General features: G+C 45.7%; 3 protein-coding genes across 5 annotated transcripts in view; 2 read left to right on the top strand and 1 right to left on the bottom strand.

Annotated features, from left to right (window-relative positions):
* PRKRIP1 (PRKR interacting protein 1) overlaps positions 1-19,387 on the top strand; it is a 532,772-nt gene that overhangs the window by 162,468 nt on the left and 350,917 nt on the right. The window lies entirely within an intron of this gene.
* IFT22 (intraflagellar transport 22) overlaps positions 1-19,387 on the bottom strand; it is a 984,170-nt gene that overhangs the window by 723,678 nt on the left and 241,105 nt on the right. The gene's annotated exons all lie outside the window — the stretch shown is intronic.
* Positions 1-19,387, top strand: part of CUX1 (cut like homeobox 1) — a 1,083,765-nt gene that overhangs the window by 849,366 nt on the left and 215,012 nt on the right. Inside the window, 1 exon segment of the mRNA XM_050783609.1 lies at positions 4,375-4,422. Coding sequence (XP_050639566.1) covers positions 4,375-4,422 — 48 coding nt within the window.

Here is a 19,387-nt window from a genome sequence, read left to right as displayed (position 1 = left end):
AATGAGTGATTTTTGGCTGGCAGCTTGAAGTACATATATATCAGTTTGTGTATGATACGTGTGAGTATATAGTGGTTTTTCCCTCTTCAACTGTCTTTAAATATGTGTGTGTGCGTGAGTGTGTGTACAAACACACATGTAGCTTTAATATCAAAAAGGTTATTTTTGTAGGTCTGTTAGGAGACATGAATATGCTCAAAAGGGAAAAAATCTACATGGATGGGGTGAGAGGAGTTAGCTTTATTTAAGGACATTATAAAAGGCAAAGCCCTTCTGCCTTTCTGGAATGCTGTAATGGAATATAGAAATAATTGTATCATCTCCTGTACTTCTCAGAGCTGGTGTTTGGGTGAGGCTGGCCCTGTGCCAGGTTGCAGGGTTGGGGTAACCTGGGAGCACGCCTGGTAAGGCACACTGCCATTCAGGGCCTGGCCTTGCCCCTGTGCCCCAGCCCCCTGTTCTCCTCTATCAAGCTCTGCCCTCTTCCATTTCTCTGCTGTAATCTGAAATCTCTCAGCCCCACCAGCTTTCTCATTCCATGACTTCATCTGACTTGTCTCTTTCCTCTCTGAATCTGGGCCCTTGTTAAGCCTTTTTTTGTTTTTTCGTTGAGACGGAGTCTCACTCTGTCACCCAGGCTAGAGGGCGTTGGTGCGGTCTCAGCTCACTGCAGCCTCTACCTCCGGGGTTTAAGTGATCCTCCCACCTCAACCTCCTGTGTAGCCTGGACTGCAGGCATGCACCACCATGCCCAGCTAATTTTTGTATTTTGAGTAGAGACAGGGTTTCGCCATGCTGGCTAGGCTGGTCTCAAACTCCTGACCTCAGGTAATCCACTTGCCTCAGCCTCCCAAAGTGCTGGCATTACAGGTGTGAGCCACCATGCCCGGCCATAGCTATTCTTCCATACATTCCCTCATGCACCCATTCCCTGTCTTTTGAGTCCCCACTGTGTGCCAGGCCTCGTGGTTGTTTTCCCTGGACCCTGCTGGGATCACACAGTAATCTCTCCTCCATCATTCTTTACACCTTCCACCCTCTTTTCGCTTGTTACTCTTTGTGTTACATTTTGTCCTCTACCTTTCTGAAAAGCACAATGGGATGCAGTGATGTGTTAGCTTCCTGTTGCTGCTATCGCAACCTGCCATGCGCCGAGTGGCTTAAAACAACAGAAATTTATCATCTGACAGTGCTCGAGTTCAGGAGTCCAAAATGGGATTTCCCAGGCTGGAATCAAGGTGTCAGCCAGAATTGTGTTCCTATCAGAAGCTCTGGGGGAGAATCAGTTTCCTGGCAGTTTCCAGCCTCTCGGGCTGTCCGCATTCTTATAGCATTCCGACCTCTGCGTCCGTCCTCAGATCTCCTCTGATTCTGAGCCTCCTGCCTCTCTCTTACTAGGAGCACTGAGATTACACCGGGCCCACCTGGATAATCCGGGATCATCTCCTGACTCATGATCCCTGACATAATCCCATCTGCAAAAGCCCCTTTTACCATCGCAATCTGATGTGTTCACAGGTGCCAGCTATGAGGACGTGGTTATCTCTGTCAAACCATTATTGGTGCTGACCACAGATAGCCTTATTCATATAAAAAGAAATTGGTGGCCGGGCATGGTGGCTCACGCCTATAATCCGCAAACTTTGGGAGACCAAGGCGGGCATATCGCTTGAACCTGGGAGTTCGAGACCAGCCTGGGCAGCATGGTGAAACCCTGTCTCTACAAAAAATACAAAAACTAGCCAGGTGTGGTGGTGTGTGCCTGTAGTCCCAGCTACATGGGAGGTTGAGGTGAGAGGATCCTTTGAACCCGGGAGGTGGAAGTTACAGTGAGCTGAGATCATGCCACTGCAGTCCAGCCTGGGTGACAGAGCCAGACCCCGTCTTAGGGGGGGAAAAAAAAAGCAACAACATATTGGTAAAGAATCTGATTATTTTTTGTCATGGAACTTGGTGCAAAAATATAGAAAATCATCTAGTGGAGGAAGTAACAGGACTGACTTCTCCAAGGAAATAATGGTATCACGTTTAGAAATGCATCCTTTGGAACAGTATACAGTTAAAAGGGAAATTACAATGCTTCTTGACCAAATGTTTCTACAGGATCACAGTACAAAATAATGTGGGCTGGTGATATTTGTCAAAAAACTTGTAGTACAGTGGTCAGTTGCAGTGGCTCACACCTGTAATCCCAGCACTTTGGGAGATCAAGACAGGCAGATCGCTTGAGTCCAGGAATTCCAGCCTGGGCAACATAGCAAGACCCTTATCTCTACAAAAAAATATGAAAATTAGCAAGGCATGATGGCGTGCATCTGTAGTCCCAGCTACTCGGGAGGCTGAGATGGGAGGATCACTTGAACCTAGGAAGTTGAGGCTGTAGTGAGCTGTGATCACACCACTATACTCTAACCTGGGTGACAGAGCAAGACTCTGTCTCAAAAAAACAAAAACTTGCTGTACAGGCCTATCCTGTAGGTCCCTCTGCAATGATGGAAAAGTTCTGTGTTTGCATGGTTGGAAGCAGTAGCCACTAGCGCCAAGTGGCTACCGAATCCTTGAAATGTGGCTAGGGTAACTCAGAAACTGAATTTCCCAAATTTATTTAAGTTATATTTAAAAATAAGTAAGCACATATGGCTGTATGTGTTGGATAAGCAGACTTCTTCATCTGGGATCTCGATAGGTCTTACTTAGGAAGGCTCTGATAAAATAATTTGCAGAGTTTTATTTCTAATGGCAAGGTCAGTAGCTTTCCTCAGATTCTCAGAAGGCTTCATGAACCAAAAGGTAGGCCTGGCGCAGTGGCTCACGCCTGTAATCCCAGCACTTTAGGAGGCTGAGGCGGGTGGATCACCTGAGGTCAGGAGTTTGAGACCAGCCTGGCCAACATGGTGAAACCCCGTCTCTACTAAAAATATAAAAATTAGCTGGACGTGGTGGTGGGCACCTATAGTCCCAGCTACTCGGGAGGCTGAGGCAGGAGAATCACTTGAACCTTGGAGGTGGAGGTTGCAGTGAGCTGAGATCTAGCCACTGCACTCCAGCCTAGGCAACAGAGTGAGACTCCATCTTAAAAAAAAAAAAAAAAAAAGAAAGAAAAAATGTAGTTTAAATGCCTGAACTTTCAGTAAATATTATCTTAGTTGAGTCTTTTCAAAGTATTTGAAGCACTTTCTCAGTTACTTCATTTTAAATAAAATGCCCTGAACAGGATCATAAGCACGTACCTATGGGATGTCCTGGTGTTTCAAAATGGGCACTGGTGGCATGGGATAAAATTTATTGTGACTTTGTCAGATGTGGATTCAAAACAGGCTGTATCTCCCATTAACGGTGCATTAAAATGGCAGCTAGGGCCAGTCATGGTGGCTCACGCCTGTAACCCCAGCACTTTGGGAGACGAAAGTGGGTGGATCACCGGAGATCAGGAGTTCGAGACCATCCTGGCCAACATGGCAAAACCCCGTCTCTACTACAAATACAAACGTTAGTCGGCATGGTGGTGGGCACCTGTAGTCCCAGCTACTTGGGAGGCTGAGGCGAGAGAATCACTCAAACCCGGGAGGCAGATGTTGCAGTGAGCTGAGATTGTGCCACTGCACTTCAGCTTGGGTGACAGAGTGAGACTGCATCTCAAAAAAAAAAAAAAAAAAAAAAAAGGGCAGCTAAAACACAGTGCAGTGGCCCAGGTCCATTTCAGATAGAAACAGCAGTCAAACCACCCATTCTAGTCTCTTTTATTCCAAGCGAATCATCTCACTTAAACTGACATCACCAAAAGCTTTAGTCTGTAGCACATTCAAAATGAGGTATATGTGACCAGGAGTTAGTAGAAATAAAAAGTCGTTGTAGGCTGGTGGGGTGGCTCACGGCTGTAATCCCAGCACTTTGGGATGCTCAGGTGGGCGGATCTCTTAAGCCCAGTAGTTTGACCCTCGCCTGGACGACATGATGAAACCCTGTCTCTACAAAAAAAATACAGAAATTAACCAGGCATGGTGGCGTACACCTGTAGTCTCAGCTACTTGGGAGTCTGAGGTGGGAGGATGACTCTAGCCCAGGAGGCAGAGGTTGCAGTGAGCCGGGATTGTGCCAGTGCACTCCAGCCTGGTCGACAGAATGAGACTCTGTCTTCAACAACAACAACAACAAGAAAGAACCACCTCGTTGTATTCTTAAATAAGTTTAAATCCTGGAGCGCCAGTTGGCGTTATTCATGTTTTAGGAGTGCAGGAACGGGTGAGGTCCCCAGGCTTGCTTTAGATGATAATCAGCACTGACTGCCACGCTGTTTTTAGGAGGCCTTAACCGATGTTTCCCTTCTTTCTCCTTCTCAAATGGCTGCTTCCTGACCTCCGCCTCCTGCTCCAGGATTTGCGCAAGCAGGTAGCGCCGCTGCTGAAGAGTTTCCAAGGAGAGGTAAGCTTTTCTATTCATTTTCTTATCCTGAGCCACCCTTCGTGGCTAATTCATCTTTTTAGTCACGTTAAAGAAATGCTGTGGGCAAAAGGTGCTGCCCAGATGGTGCCTTCCCGGCTGCTCCAACCCAGCGTCGTGCATATTTTGCGCTCTGCGACGTGATTTTCCACTGGGTCCTTGGTGAAAGCTCTCCTGGAAAAGGAAGCTATGCTCAGAATATACAGAGGTGTGGTGGATTCCGAGCAGAAGCGCCTTGTATGGTTGCAATGGGCAGATTGTTTTCGTCGAGGCCTTTAGGAGCCCATGCGTTCCCTCTCAGAAGTCGCCTGGTTCCCTGAGCTGGTCTGGGGCTGCCACTGCCACGAGTGCGGTGCTTTGGTGAGAGGCTGGCGGGGGCACAGGGATGCCACTTGATCGCAGGCTTGAAACAGAGCATCAGGCAGAAGCCACGAGGAGCAAGCCTAGGCTCAGTAGAAGGAAGTGGTTTCTAACGGATCCTTCCAGAGAAGGACTTGAGCCATCTGGCAGACGGCACGTGGGTGGCAAGTCACCTGGGACGTCCGCCCTGGCTACCTATTAGCAGGAACAGCCACAGAGGGGACCGGGCTTCACGCGGGTGACCTTGCCAGCCCTTTGTGTAAAGATTCAGTGATGTTTAGAAAACCAGAAATTATATTATTCTTGCGGATTTATTGAATCTTCTCACCTCTTTAGCGTCTCCCATTGGAAAAACAATGTGAAATCATATCAGGCTGATGAGAAAAGGAAATGAGACATTTCCAAAGCCCCTGAAAGGGCCCATATTGGTACAGTCTTAGGGATTTTTCTTTTTTCTTTTTTTTTGAGACAGAGTCTTGCCCTCTCACCCAGGCTACAGTGCAGTGGCGTGATCTTGGCTCACTGCAATCTCCCCCTCCCGGGTTCAAGTGATTCTCCTGTCTCAGCCTCTCAAGCAAGTGAGATTACAGGTGCACACCACCACACCCAGCTAGTTTCTGTATTTTTAGTAGAGACACAGTTTCACCATGTTGGCCAGGCTGGTCTCGATCTCGTGACCTCAAGTGATCCACCTGCCTCGACCTCCCAAAGTGCTAGGATTACAGGCGTGAGCCACCGCGCCTGGCAGGGATTTTATTTTCTTGCAACTATTAAGTCACAGGGAGCACGTGGGGGAAGGGGCAGAAGCGATACAGCTGTGAGATACAGTAGGTTCCACTTGGGACACAGGTGATATGGGCCTTGTATATGGAAGGCTGGGTTCCTGGGCCCAGAGCTCTAGAGCAAGTGGTCGGGCTTCCATTTGGGAAATTTGTCAGCTGGGAGCGAGAGCAGGGAGTGAGTGAAGAAGGAGGCCAGGGAGATTATAGCCAGAGATAGAGAGGCGATTTCAGGACATCAAAAGGGACCAGCGTAGAAAGAAGACACAGCGGTTGGTGATGGCTGGAAATTTTAGAGGGTAGAACAGTGCCCCTGTCTTCTTATGATCTTCTTCCTGCCTCATTCAGCCCCCATGCATGTAGCTTGGTCCGGCCAGCAGGACACCCGCATCCCAGAGCCTGGATGGACTTGAACAGTCTTTTTCTCAGAACTTCATCTCCAAGCCCGTACTTGATGAGTGAGACTGTTACCTGACACCTCCCCACATTTGATCTTACCTGTTCTGTTACCTGTTCAGCAGCTTTTGAGAGATGCACTAGCTTCCTAGTTCTCTCACTCAGAGTTCAGTGTACTTTCTGGGTGTTTGCTTGTTTTCCTTTCTTCTTGAAAAATTTTCAAAGCTGTGTAAAAATGGAAAGATTAGTACAGTGAACACCTGCATACTCTTTTTTTTTTTTTTTTTGAGACGGAGCTTCGCTCTTGTTGCCCAGGCTGGAGTGCAATGGCGCGATCTCGGCTCACTGCAACCTTCACCTCCCAGGTTCAAGTGATTCTCCTGCCTCAGCCTCCCAAGTAGCTGGGATTACAGGCACCCGCCACCACGCCCAGCTGATTTTTGTATTTTTAGTAGAGATAGGGTTTCATCATATTGGTCAAGCTAGTCTCTTAACTCCTGACCTCAGGTGATCCGCCCGCCTCGACCTCCCAAAGTGCTGGGATTACAGGCATGAGCCACCGTGCCCGGCCCACCTATACGCTCTTTACCCAGATCCACAGTCGTTAACATGTCACCCCATGTACCTCCCCCCTCCCCTACCCGCCCACCACTTTTGCTGAGCATTTGGAAGTAAGTTGCAGAAGCAGGCACTGTGTCCCTCAAACACATGGAAGGCTCCCGAAGTGAAGGAACCATTAGCATTCTCCCACATTACCACAGTCCATAAATATCACACCTGGGAAAATTCACAGGAATTCCAGCTCATCTCCTATTTGATCTAAAATCAAATTTTTCCAATTATCCCTAAGATGTCTTTTATAATGGCCTTCCCTACAACTGAGGTCCAGTCAGGTTCAGGTTCACACATTACATTTGGAAATCTGTCTATAGATCTGTCTATCATTTCATCATCTGTTTTATAATTTTCTATTTTAAAAAGTTTGTTTTTTTTTTTTTTTTGAGACACGGTCTCACTCCATTACCCAGGCTGCAGTGCAATGGTGCCATCATGGCTCACTGCAGCCTCCACCTCCTGGGCTCAGCAATCTTCTTGCCTTAGCACTCCCCCGCCCCGCTCTGCAGAGAGCTGGGACTATACATGTGCACCACCACATCTGGCTAATTTATTTTTATTTTTAGTAGAGATGAGGTTTCAATATGTTGCCCAGGCTTGTCTCGACATCCCGGGCTCAAGCCATCCTCCCACCTTGGCCTCCCAGAGTGCCTTGATTACAGACATGAGCCACCGTACACGGCCCCTCCATTATCTCTTTTAATGTAGGACATCCTCTCCATCTCCATCACCTTTAATTTTTTTTATTTTTTTATTTTTCTAGACAGGGTCTCACTCTGTCCCCCAGGCTGGAGTGAAGTGGTACAATCTCAGCTCACCACAACCTCCACCTTCCGGGTTCAAGCGGTTCTTCTGCCTCAGCTTCCCGAGTACCTGGGATTACAGGCACGTGCCACCATGCCCAGTTAATTTTTGTATGTTTAGTAGAGATGAGGCTCTGCCATGTTGGTCAGGCTGGGCTCAAACTCCTGACCTCAAGTGATCTGCCTGCCTCAGCCTTCCAGAGTGAGTGCTGGGATTACAGGCATGATCCACTGCGCCTGGCCTGATTTTTTGTTTTGTTTGTTTGTTTTTTTGAAGAGTCTTAGCAAATTATCTTATAGATTAGCCCACATTCTCAGTAGGATAATGGATTTGATTCCTGATATCTTAAATTTGAAATACCCAACAAACATCTAGGCAGAGCTTTCAGTTGCCTATTTTTTTTTAAAGGCCATATGAAAGCTAATCATAAATAAATAAATAAAATTAATATGGATTTTGAAAACACAAAAGAAAGGTAATTGTTTAGCACCATTAATTAATATTTATCAAGCCTCTGCTAATTTATAAATAAATTTTGTTATGTATACTTAAGGTATACAACATGATGCTATGGGATACATACAGACAGTAAAATGGTTATACAGGGAAGCAAATTAACATATGCATCATCTCACATAGTTACTCTTTTTCGTGTGTGTGGCAGGAGCAGCTAAGATCTCATTTAGCAGAAATCCCTCATATTGTAATTATATTTACTACAGTTCTTGTTGCACATTAAATCTCTAGACACTCCCAGCATCATCCTTCCCAACATGCTACATTTTTTTTTTGAGATGGAGTCTCGCTCTGTCGCCCAGGCTGGAGTGTGGTGGCGTGATCTCAGCTCACTGCAAACTCCGCCTCCCGAGTTCAGGCCATTCTCCTGCCTCAGCCTCCTGAGTAACTGGGACTACAGGTGCCCGCCACCACGCCCGGCTAAGTTTTTGTATTTTTAGTAGAGACGAGGTTTCACCATGTTAGCCAGGATGGTCTGATCTCCTGACCTCGTGATCCACCCGCCTCGGCCTCCCAAAATGCTGGGATTACAGGCATGAGCCACCGCACCCAGCCCCAAAATGCTACATTTATATTAATTTGTACCGAGATATATATATATATATATATATATATTTTTTTTTTTTTTTTTTTTTTTTTTTTTTGAGATGGGGGGTCTGGCTTTTTCACCCAGGGTAGAGAGCAGAGTGGCATGATCTCGACTCATTGCAACCTCTGCCTCCTGGGCTCAAGCGATTTGCCCACCTCAGCCTCCCAAGTAGCTAGGACCACAGGCACATGCCTGCCTAAATTTTTGTATTTTTTGGTAGAGGCGGGAGTTTCACCCTGTTGGCCAGGCTGGTCTTGAACTACTGAGCTCCAGTGATCCACATGCCTCAACCTCCCAAAGGGCTAGGATTACAGGCTTGGGCCACCGTGACGCATGGCCTGGAAGTGGCTTTTAAAATATTTTACTTCCATCCTTTCGTTATGATGTGTTCCTATTAAAAAGGTGATCATGCCTGTAATCCCAACACTTTGGGAGGACAAGGCAGGAGGATCACTTGAGCCCAGGAGTTCGAGACCAGCCTGGTCAATATAGTGAGACCCCGTCTCAGGCTTATGCCTGTAATCCCAGCACTTTGGGAGGCTGAGGCAGGTGGATCACCTGAGGTAAAGAGTTCGAGACCAGCCTGGCCAACATGGTGAAACCCCATCTCTACTAAACATACAAACATTAGCCTGACATGGTGGTGTGAGCCTGTAATCCCAGCTACCTGGGAAGCTGAGGCATGAGAATCACTTGAACTCAGGAGGCAGAGGTTGCAGTGAGCCAAGATTGTGCCACTGCACTGTAGCCAGGGTGACAAGAGCAAGACTCCATCTAAATAAATAAATAAATGTTTGCGATATTATGAAATGATTAGTTATAATTATAACAAAATCATAAAATGTAACTCACAGTGAAATTAGAGCTATTTATTATTGATTGATGGATTGTGATACCTAATTTTGAGTGTTTCACAAGCCCAACAAATTGATGGGTGGTGTAGGGGAGGTGTGCCCTTAATATTCAGTCCAATTTGAAGTTTATTCTAGTTCAACAATAGTTTAGACAATCCCTTCAGTAAAGTAATGCGCACACCCTCTAGGAAAATGCTGTCTTCCAGCCTTTTCTGGCCAATGCTTACTTCTCTCCCTGAGAAGCGGCATGGTGTGGAAGGTTGAGGGGATGAGGGACTGGCTCAGAGAACCTTTTGGTAGTAGGGGAGCAAGTGTCCTCAGGCAGCAAAAGCCTCTTAAGAAATAACTTGAGTGCTCATATTAGAGAAGGAATGAAAGGCTAACAATCTATGAACTAAGCATCCGCTTTATAAAATTACAATAGGCTGGTGTGGTGGCTCACGCCTGTAGTCCCAGCCCTTTGAGAGGCCAAGCCAGGAGGATCATCTGAGGCCAGGAGTTTGAGACCAGCCTAGCCTAACATAGCAAGACTCCATCTCTATTAAATAAATAAACAAATAAATGTACAACAGAGTAAGTTCAAATCGAATAAAAGAAATGACAAATATAATTATAATAATAAATATAAGAACAGAAATGAATGAAAAAGAAAACAAAGAGCCAGGAGAGAAACATTCTAAAAGTCGTTTATTTGAAAATACCACTTCAATTGACAAACCACTGCACTAATCAAGACAAAATTGTTAGGAATAAAATTGGGGATGATATTGCAGCTGCTGCAGAGATTAAAAAGATAAAGGGAATGTTATAAGCAACTTTATGCCAATAAATTCTGAAGTGGAAAAAGTTCTAGAATTCTGTAACTACCAAAACTGATTAAAGAAGAAATAGAAAACTTGAATAGCTTTGTAACTATTACTGAAATATTTCCATAAGGTCTAGACAGTTTTCCGAGAGAATTTTATCAATCATTCATGAAATAGAGAGTTCTCATATTTAGCAGACTCCTTCAGAAAACAGAAAAAGAGGGAGCACTTCTTAACTCCTTTTATGAGGCTAATATAACCTTGATACCAAAACGAGACAAGAACAGTACAAGAAAGGAAAATTAAAAGTCAGTCTTATGGGCCAGGCGTGGTGGCTCACGTCTCTAATTTCAGCACTTTGGGAGGCTGAGGCAGGCAGATCACTTGAGGTTAGGAGTTTGAGACTAGCCTGGCCAACATGGTGAAACCCACCCCGTCTCTACTAAAAATATAAAAATTAGCCTGGCATGGCGGCGGGCGCCTGTAATCCCAGCTACTTGGGAGGCTGAGGCAGGAGAATGGCTTAAACCCAGGAGTCAGAGGTTACAGTGAGCTGGGATCATGCCACTGCACTCCAGCCCTGGCAACAGAGCGAACTCCATCTCAAAAAAAAAAAGTCAGTCTTATTATTGAATAAATATGCAGAAGTCTTTTCAAAAGTATTAGTAAATTAAATCCATCAAGCTTGGTATATCCCAAGAATACTGTTTTGTTTAAAGTTTTCAAAATTTATTAATTTAAATCCATGTCATTAGCAGATTAAAGGAGGAAACAATTTCAATAGTTATACGAAAAGATTTTAATAAAATTCAAATCCATTCATGATTAAAAACTACCAATAGGCCGGGCATGGTGGTCAGGAGTTTGGGACCAGCCTGGGCAATGTGGTGGAACCCCGTCTCTACTAAAAATACAAAAACAAAAAATTAGCTGGGTATAATGGGTGAGGGCCTGTAAACCTAGCTACACAAGAGGCTGAAGCAGGAGAATCACTTGAACCCACGAGGCAGAGGTTACAGTGAGCCAAGATCGCCCCACCTCACTGTAGCCTGGTCAACAGATCAAGACTCCATCTCCAAAAAAAACAAAAACAAAAACAAAAAACAAAACCCTGTCAACAAACTAGGAAGAGAGGGAAGCTTCTTTAGTGTGGTAAAAGGTATTTATCAGAAACATACATCAATCATCAGACCCAGTGGTGGTAAAAAATAGTTTCACAGAAAACCAGGTACAAGACAAGAATACCTACTATTGCTACTTTAATTAACATTGTACTGGAAGTCTTAGCTAGCAGAGAAAACAAAAAAAAGAAAGTACAGATAGCTCTTTTTTTTCTTTTTTCTTTTTTTTTTTTGAGACGGAGTCTCACTCTGTCCCCCAGGCTGGAGTGCAGTGGCTCGATCTCGGCTCACTGAAAGCTCCGCCTCCCGGGTTCACGCCATTCTTCTGCCTCAGCCTCCCTAGTAGCTGGGACTACAGGCACCCGCCACCACGCCCGGCTAATTTTTTGTATTTTTGGGAGAGACAGGGTTTCACAATGTTAGCCAGGATGGTCTCCATCTCCTGACCTCGTGATCCGCCCACCTTGGCCTCCCAAAGTGCTGGGATTACAGGTGTGAGCCACCGCGACTGGCCAGATAGCTCTTGACTTAATGATGGTTCAGCTTTAGGATGATGCAAAAAAACTGTACTTTGAGTACCCATACAACCATGCTGTTTGTCAGTTTCAGTACAGTGTTCAATGAATTACATGAGCTATTGAATGCTTTATTATAAAATAGGCTTTGTGTTGAATAATTTTCCCCAACTATAGGCTAATATAAGTCTTCTGAATATATTTCAAGTAGGCTACGCTAAGCTATGATGTTTGCTAGGTTAATTTATTAAGCACATTTTTGACTATAATATTTTCAACCTACAATTAGATTGTTGGGATGTAACCCTGTTGTAGATCCAGTATAAGTACTGCAACAGAAGAAATCAAACTGTCATTTTTCAAGTGAGCCTCAATTATTTAACCAGGTTACTAGATACAATATCAATATACAAAAGTAATTATATACCCCTGTATCAGCAGCAAACTTAAAATGTAATTTTTATAAAGGATACTACTGGAGACAGCCAGCCAAAAAAAAAAAAAAAGTAGCTAGAAATAAATGTAACAATACAAGGGAAATCTTTCTGGGGAAAGATGTGACATTTGTATTGAAGGATATTAAAGGAGATTTAAATGGAGAGAGGGAAAGTATATAAGGAGAGAAATTTCCACTGCTATTGAAGTGGTCACTTTTCTCTAAATTGATCACAAAATCAGTCATTGTAGTTCCAGTAAAATCCCAACAAGTTTTTTTTTTTTTTTTTTTTTTTTTTTTTGGAGACAGAGTCTTGCTCTGTCACCCAGGCTGGAATGCAGTGGCACCATCTCTGCTCACTGCAACCTCCGCCTTTCGGGTTCAAGTGATTCTCCTGCCTCAGCCTCCCGAGAAGCTGGGATTACAGGTGTGCACCACCACACCCAGCTAATTTTTGTATGTTTAGTAGAGACAGGGTTTCACCATGTTGGCCAGGCTGGTCTTGAACTCCTGAGCTCAGGCGATCAGTCTGCCTCGGCCTCCCAAAGCGCTGAGATTACAGTCGTGAGCCACCGCACCCGTCCCCAACAAGAATTTTAATGAAACTTTTCAAAAGCTGATTCCAGAATTTTTATATGTATGCAAGAACAAATGGTCAGTAATAGTGAAGATAATATTGAATCAGTCCAAGTTGGAGGAATTGCCCTACCAGATTTTTAAAGCTGTAGTAGTTGGCACAGAGTGAGATACATACACCAAAGGAACACAATAAAGAATTCGGAATCTGGCCGGGCACGACGGCTCATACCTGTAATCCCAGCACCTTGGGAGGCCAAGGCAGGAGAATCACTTGATGTCAGGAGTTCCATACCAGACTGACCAATATGGTGAAACTTCCTCTGTACTAAAAATATAAAAATTAGCTTGGTGTGGTCACATGCTCCTGTAGTCCCAGCTACTTGAAAGGCTGAGGCAGGAGAATTGCGTGAACCTGGGAAATGGAGATTGCAGTGAGCCGAGATCGCGCCACTGCAGTCCAGTCTGGGCCACAGCGTGAGACTCCGTCCCAAAAAAAAAAAAAAAGGAAAGAAACCGGAATCTGACCTATGCATATATATAGAAGCCAAATATATTGCAAAGATGGTATGGATCAGTGAGGAAAGAGGGGACTTTTCATGGTTCCCTGACAGTTGGCAAATCCTTATAATTAAATAAAGTTGAGGCCGGCTGCACTAGCTCCTATCTGTAATCCCAGCACTTTGGGAGGCTGAAGCGGGCAGTTCCCTTGAGCCCGTGTGTTAGAGACTAACCTGGGCAACATGGTGAAACCCTGTCTGTGCAAAAACTTACAAAAATTAGCTGAGTGTGATGGCACACGCCTAGAGTCCCAGCCACTTGGAAGGCTGAGGTAGGTTGATTGCTTGAGCCCAAGATTTGGAGGCTGCAGTGAGCTGTGATTGTGTGCCACTGCACAACAGCCTGGCTGACAGAGCAAGATCCTGTCTCAGACAAACAGACAAACAATTAACTAGAGTTGGAGCCCTACCTTACACCATGTGGAAACACAAATTACAAGGAGAGTCTTAGGGAAAGCTTTAAACTTTCTAGAAGAAGATATAAAAGATGACGACTTTGACTTTGGGATGGGTAGAATTTCTTTCTTTTTCTCTGTCTTTTTTTTTTTTTAAGTCAGAGTTTTGCTCTTGTTGCCCAGCCTGGAATGCAATGGTGTGATCTTGGCTCACCACAACCTCTGCCTCCCGGGTTCAAGCAATTCTCCTGCCTCAGCCTCTGGAGTAGCTGGGATTACAGGCATGCACCACCATACCCGGCTAATTTTGTATTTTTAGTAGAGACAGGGTTTCTCCATGTTGGTCAGGGTGGTCTTGAACTCCCGACCAGGTGATCCACCCACCTCGGCCTCCCAAAGTGCTGGGATTACAGGCGTGAGCTACCACGCCCAGCCCTGGGCTGGGTAGAATTTTTTAAACAGAAAACCATAAAAGAAGAGATTGTTGCAGTGAACTACATTAAAATTTTTAAGTAGGAGTTTTGTTTTTTTTTTCATGGAAAGATACCCTAAAGAAAGTGGAAAGATGGCCGGGTGTGGTGGCTCACACCGGTAATCTCAGCACTTTGGGAGGCTGAGGCAGGTGGATCACTTGATGTCAGGAGTTTGAGACCAGCGTGGTCAACATAGTGAAACCCTGTCTCTACTGAAAATACAAAACTTAGCTGGGCATGGTGGCACATGCCTGTAGTTTCAGCTACTCGGGAGGCTGAGGCATGAGAGTCGCTTGAACCTGGGAGGTGGAGGCTGCAGTAAGCCAAAAACACTGCACTCCAGCCTGGGCAACAGAGTGAGACTGTCTCAAAAAAAAAAAAAAAAAAAAAATGGTGAAAGATAAGGCCAGTGCACTGCTAGCTCCATGGTATGTTCATGTGAACTAGAAAAAAGGTCTGCTGTTCTCAAGACTTTTCACATCAGCTGTTGGAAACTTGCAGTAATAAAGATTCATACTTACCTCAATGTTTACCATGATAGATTCAAACGTCCAGAATGTGAAGCGTGCCGTCTAGGACTGTGCATCCCACCATTGTGTGTGGGATAACCTTGGCCATGATTTACAAATCTGGAGGAGGTAGTTGTCACACCTGTAATTAACAATTAACGTTCACAAGATATTCAAAATGCTCGCATGTCAGTGGGGGGAAAACCCCAATAAGAAAATGAGTACAAGTTATGAGCATAATTGTTAGAAGAGAACATCGGAATCGTCAGTAGCTATATGAAAAGATGTTTAGGCTGCATTATAGCCAGGGATATACAGATTAAAATAACTCATCTGCAAGTTATTCCTCCCAACCAAGTTGGCTAAAATTAAAAAGTCAAGATAGGAGCGTAAGTTGAATTAACCTTTTTGAAAGCCAATTTGGCATCTGGTGATACAGTTAAAGACTCACCTGTACCGTGATGCGGCAATTTCACTCCTAAATATATACACTAAAGAAACTTAGGCATGCCGGGCGCGGTGGCTCATGCCTGTAATCCTAGTACTTTGGGAGGCAGAGGTGGGAGTGGCGCTTGAGCCCAGAAGTTCGAGACCAGCTGGACAACATAGTGAGACCGCCATCTGTACAAAAAAATTTAAAAATTACCCAAGCATGGTGGCACATGCCTGTAGTCCCAGCTACTCAGGAGACTGAGGCAGGAGGATCACTTGAGCCTGGGAGATGGAGGCTGCTGCAGTGAGCTTTGATAACAACATTGTACCCCAGCCTGGGGGACAGAGCCAGACCCTATTTCAAAAGAAAATTAAATAGTTAAATAAACTTAAACTTGTTTGCCCTGGAAAACCAGTTCAGAAATTTTGAAAATAGTTAACATATGAAAACAACCCAGCCAGCCATCAACAGGAGAAAGAATATGATAAAACTCTGTTGTAACAAAAGATTAATGATAGAAAAGCATATGGATTTATTTACTGAAAGTTATGAGCTCTGTATACCCAGGGCCTCTCCTTCGTGAGCACTAAGTAAGTGTTTATTGAATGGGTGGATGGAAGCATCGTCCTCATCTTACAGATAAAAGGACTAAGCCCGAGAGAGGACTCCAAGTCACACAGGGCATAATGGCAGGACTGGCCTCGATCCTGGGGCTGTCTGACATCCCAGAAGTGCTGACGTTGGTGCGCTCTGATAGTGCTTGAGCGGGGAGGAAGCAATGCCTTCAGCCCCTCCCTGATCTTAGCCAACCTCTCCACTCTTTGACTGACACTTTGAGAGGCCGAGGCAGGCAGATCACTTGAGCCTAGGAGCTCCAGACCAGGCTGGGCAGCATAGTGAAACCCCCTCTCTACAAAAAAATGCAAAAATTAGCCAAGCATGGTATCACACACCTGTAGTCCCAGCTACTTGAGAGGCTGAGGTGGGAGTGGCGCTTGAGCCACTTGTTTTTGAGCCCAGGTTTTTATTTGAGCCCAGGAGGTTGAGGCTGCAGCGACCTATGATGGCACTATTGCACTCCAGTGTGGGCAACACAGCGAGACCCTGTCTCTATTTAAAAAAAAGAAAAAGATCGATGTTCATCTTGCGTACAGTGCTCTGCAAACCCTGCCTGAAGCCCCCTTCCCTTCTAACCAGCCCCTCCTAGGTAAATTCTGGAGCTTGGTGCATTCTCATGTGTACATCCATTACTGTGTCCATGCGCTTTGCTACAACCACGATCTGCATCACTGGAAGGAGTGGGGCCCGCGTTGACTGTGACTTTCATCACAGTATCACTTGCTGTCATGGCCTGAGGAAGGGACCAAGGAATGATCTGAAACTTCCCTTTGTGCTGAGTGTCTCCCTTACCTGCAGTGCGCTGGCCGCGTTCAGAGCTGCATGCAGGACGGTGCTCTTGGAGGCGGAGTTTTACTCTCTGGTCTTCATTCAACACAACCTTTTCGGGAGCCTCCTGCTTCAAGCTATGGGCCAAATGGTAGCTAAAGATGTCGCATTGAATACAATCAACTAGGACCCTGCTATTCTAATGAAGGGAAACGGATGATAAACCAAAAGGCAATGTTAGATGGCGCCAGGTGCTGTGAGGAAGACACGCTAGGTCTCAGGGTAGAGCGGGAAGAGGTGGTACCAGCTTCTTTAGTCATCCAGGGAGGCCTCTCCAGGGAGGATGACAGAACATCAGAGGGAAGAAGCAAGGAGAACCAGCCACACTCAGAGCTGAGAAAGAGCGTCAGGAAGATAGGGGCGGCGAGTGCCAGGGCTCTGCAGGGATGAGCTTGCCTGGCAGGGAGCAATACCAAGGAAGTTAATAGGGCCTGGGTCATGCCAGGGCCTTGTAGGCAGAAGCCTTAGGTCTCTTTGTAAGAGACCCTTTGGTCTCCCCTTTGAACTAGACCCTTTCAAAGAGGTACAGTAGAAAGCAAATTCCCCATGGGCACCGGCAGGATGATTTCACAGATTCTAATCAAATCATGGGAAATAGAGAAAGTTGGGTGAACTACAACAGTCTATGAATGAGTTAAAAGTGACTACGAGTCTGCTGCCCATCTTGCAGCCCATATCTGTTGAGCTGTAACATATTTAAGCATTCAGATCTAAAGGCCGTTGCTAAATAAAGCCAGGGTGTCCATGTCGTTCGCTCCAAAGAGCATTTCGCAGGCAGCCGGTCCAGGCGCTGCTGCCCACCACCTCTCTGACCTTGTGTGAGTCTCGGGGCCTCTTTCTGCCCAACTTTGCTCATCTGTGAAACGAGTGGGTTACCCAGATCCTCCCCCAAGGAGCTCCGTAGCTGTAAAACCTCATGAGACTCACTGGAGCAGTTACTTTGGTTGACTATCGCCAGCAGAACCCAAAAGGACGTTTTCCAGCAATGTAGATCTGTTCAAAAATAGATGAGCTGGCCAGGCACGGTGGCTCGTGCCTGTAATCCCAGCACTCTGGGAGGCTGAGGCAGGTGGATTATGAGGTCAGGAGTTCAAGACCAGCCTGGCCAACACAGTGAAACCCCATCCCTACTAAAAATACAAAAAAAAAAATTAGCCAGGCATGGTGGTGGGTGCCTGTAGTCCCAGCTACTTGGGAGGCTGAAACGGGAGAATCACGTGGACGACCACCTGCCAGGGAGATTGTCACCTCTTATCTTTTTTTTTTTTTTTTTTTTTGAGATGGAGTCTGTCTCTGTCACCCAGGCTGGAGTGTAGTGGCACAACCTCGGCTCACTGCTACCTCTGCTTCCTGGATTCAAGCGATTCTCCTGCCTTAGCCTCCCAAGTAGCTGGGATTTCAGGTGTGCGCCACCATGTCCTGCTAATTTTGTATTTTTAGTAGAGATGGGGTTTCACCATGTTGTTCAGGCTGGTTTCAAACTCTTGGCCTCAAGTGTTCCACCTGCCTCAGCCTCCCGAAGTGCTGGGATTCCAAGCATGAGCCACCGTGCTCTTGCCTTATCAATCCTTCTAAATGCCAGATCCTCCAAGTCTTCCCAAAATACTCAGCCAGAAACAGATTCTTCTTCTTCTGATCTCTGATATGACTTCATTTGTATCTCCCTTTTGATTTTCCTTTTTTTTTTTGAGACGGAGTCTCGTTCTGTCACCCAGGCTGGAGTGCAGTGGTGTGATCTCAGCTCACTGCAACCTCCACTGCCCAGGTTCAAGCGATTCTCCTGCCTCGGCCTCCCAAGTTAGCTGGGACTACAGGTGCACACACTATGCCTGGCTAATTGTTTTGCATTTTTGGTAGAGACAGGGTTTCGCCATGTTGGCCAGGCTGGTGTCAAACTCCTGAGCTCCAGTGACCCGCGTAGTAGTTAGGATTTGGCGCGCTCTCTCCCTTTTGGTTTCGAGGCTAAAGACATTCTGCCCTTATAGTTCACTTACCAAGGCCTTCTGCTTCTAAAATGTAGAAGGGAGGGGATGTGTGTGTGAGTGTGAGTGTGTGTGAGTGTGTGTGCGTGTGTGTGTATATGTCTTTGCACCTATTTCTGTCCCCATCTTGCCAGCACTTGGCTAAGTACTGCATTAAGCATCATGGGTGAAATAGGATTGGAGAAGGTCGGACCAGATCAGTGGCTCCCAAAGCCACTGGGTTGGCTGGGTTGGACCAGTGCTGCACTGGCCTCAGAACTGAACTGCTCGCGTGTTTCCAGGAATATAACTCACCAGGCTCCTACCCTGACATTCTGGTGTAGAAGGCCTGGGGTGGAACCTTAGAATCTGTAATATTTCGAAACCCACCTCTGATTCCTATGCACTGCTAGTTGTAAGTTCACTGGGCTTGGTTCCCTGAAAGAGCTCTTTCTCCTGGTAACAAGTTCTGTGACTCTCTCTGGCCCACTCAAGCTCCTTAGATTGGTGTGTTAGGAGCTCTATGACTTGCCTTTGAAATATTTTTCCAGCTTCAAAGTCCTAGACTTCTACTCCAGCTGAACTGGCCTGTGTATTATGAGTCACCTGAACATACTTTTTGATTTCCTGAAGCCTCTGTTATTGTTCAGAGCCTTTTGCTGGTCCCTACCTATAAAACTCATTTCCATCCTTTAGAGCCGATCCGAAAAGTCTGTCTCCTTTGATCATTTTCCTGACCGTCGCAACCTATTTCTAACCTCTCCCCTCTTTTTTATCCTCAGCTCTATTAAAGTATCATTAAC

The sequence above is a fragment of the Macaca thibetana genome, chromosome 3 (assembly GCF_024542745.1).
Source record: "Macaca thibetana thibetana isolate TM-01 chromosome 3, ASM2454274v1, whole genome shotgun sequence".
Lineage (NCBI taxonomy): Eukaryota > Metazoa > Chordata > Mammalia > Primates > Cercopithecidae > Macaca > Macaca thibetana.
This window is presented reverse-complemented; position numbering and strand designations above follow the sequence as displayed.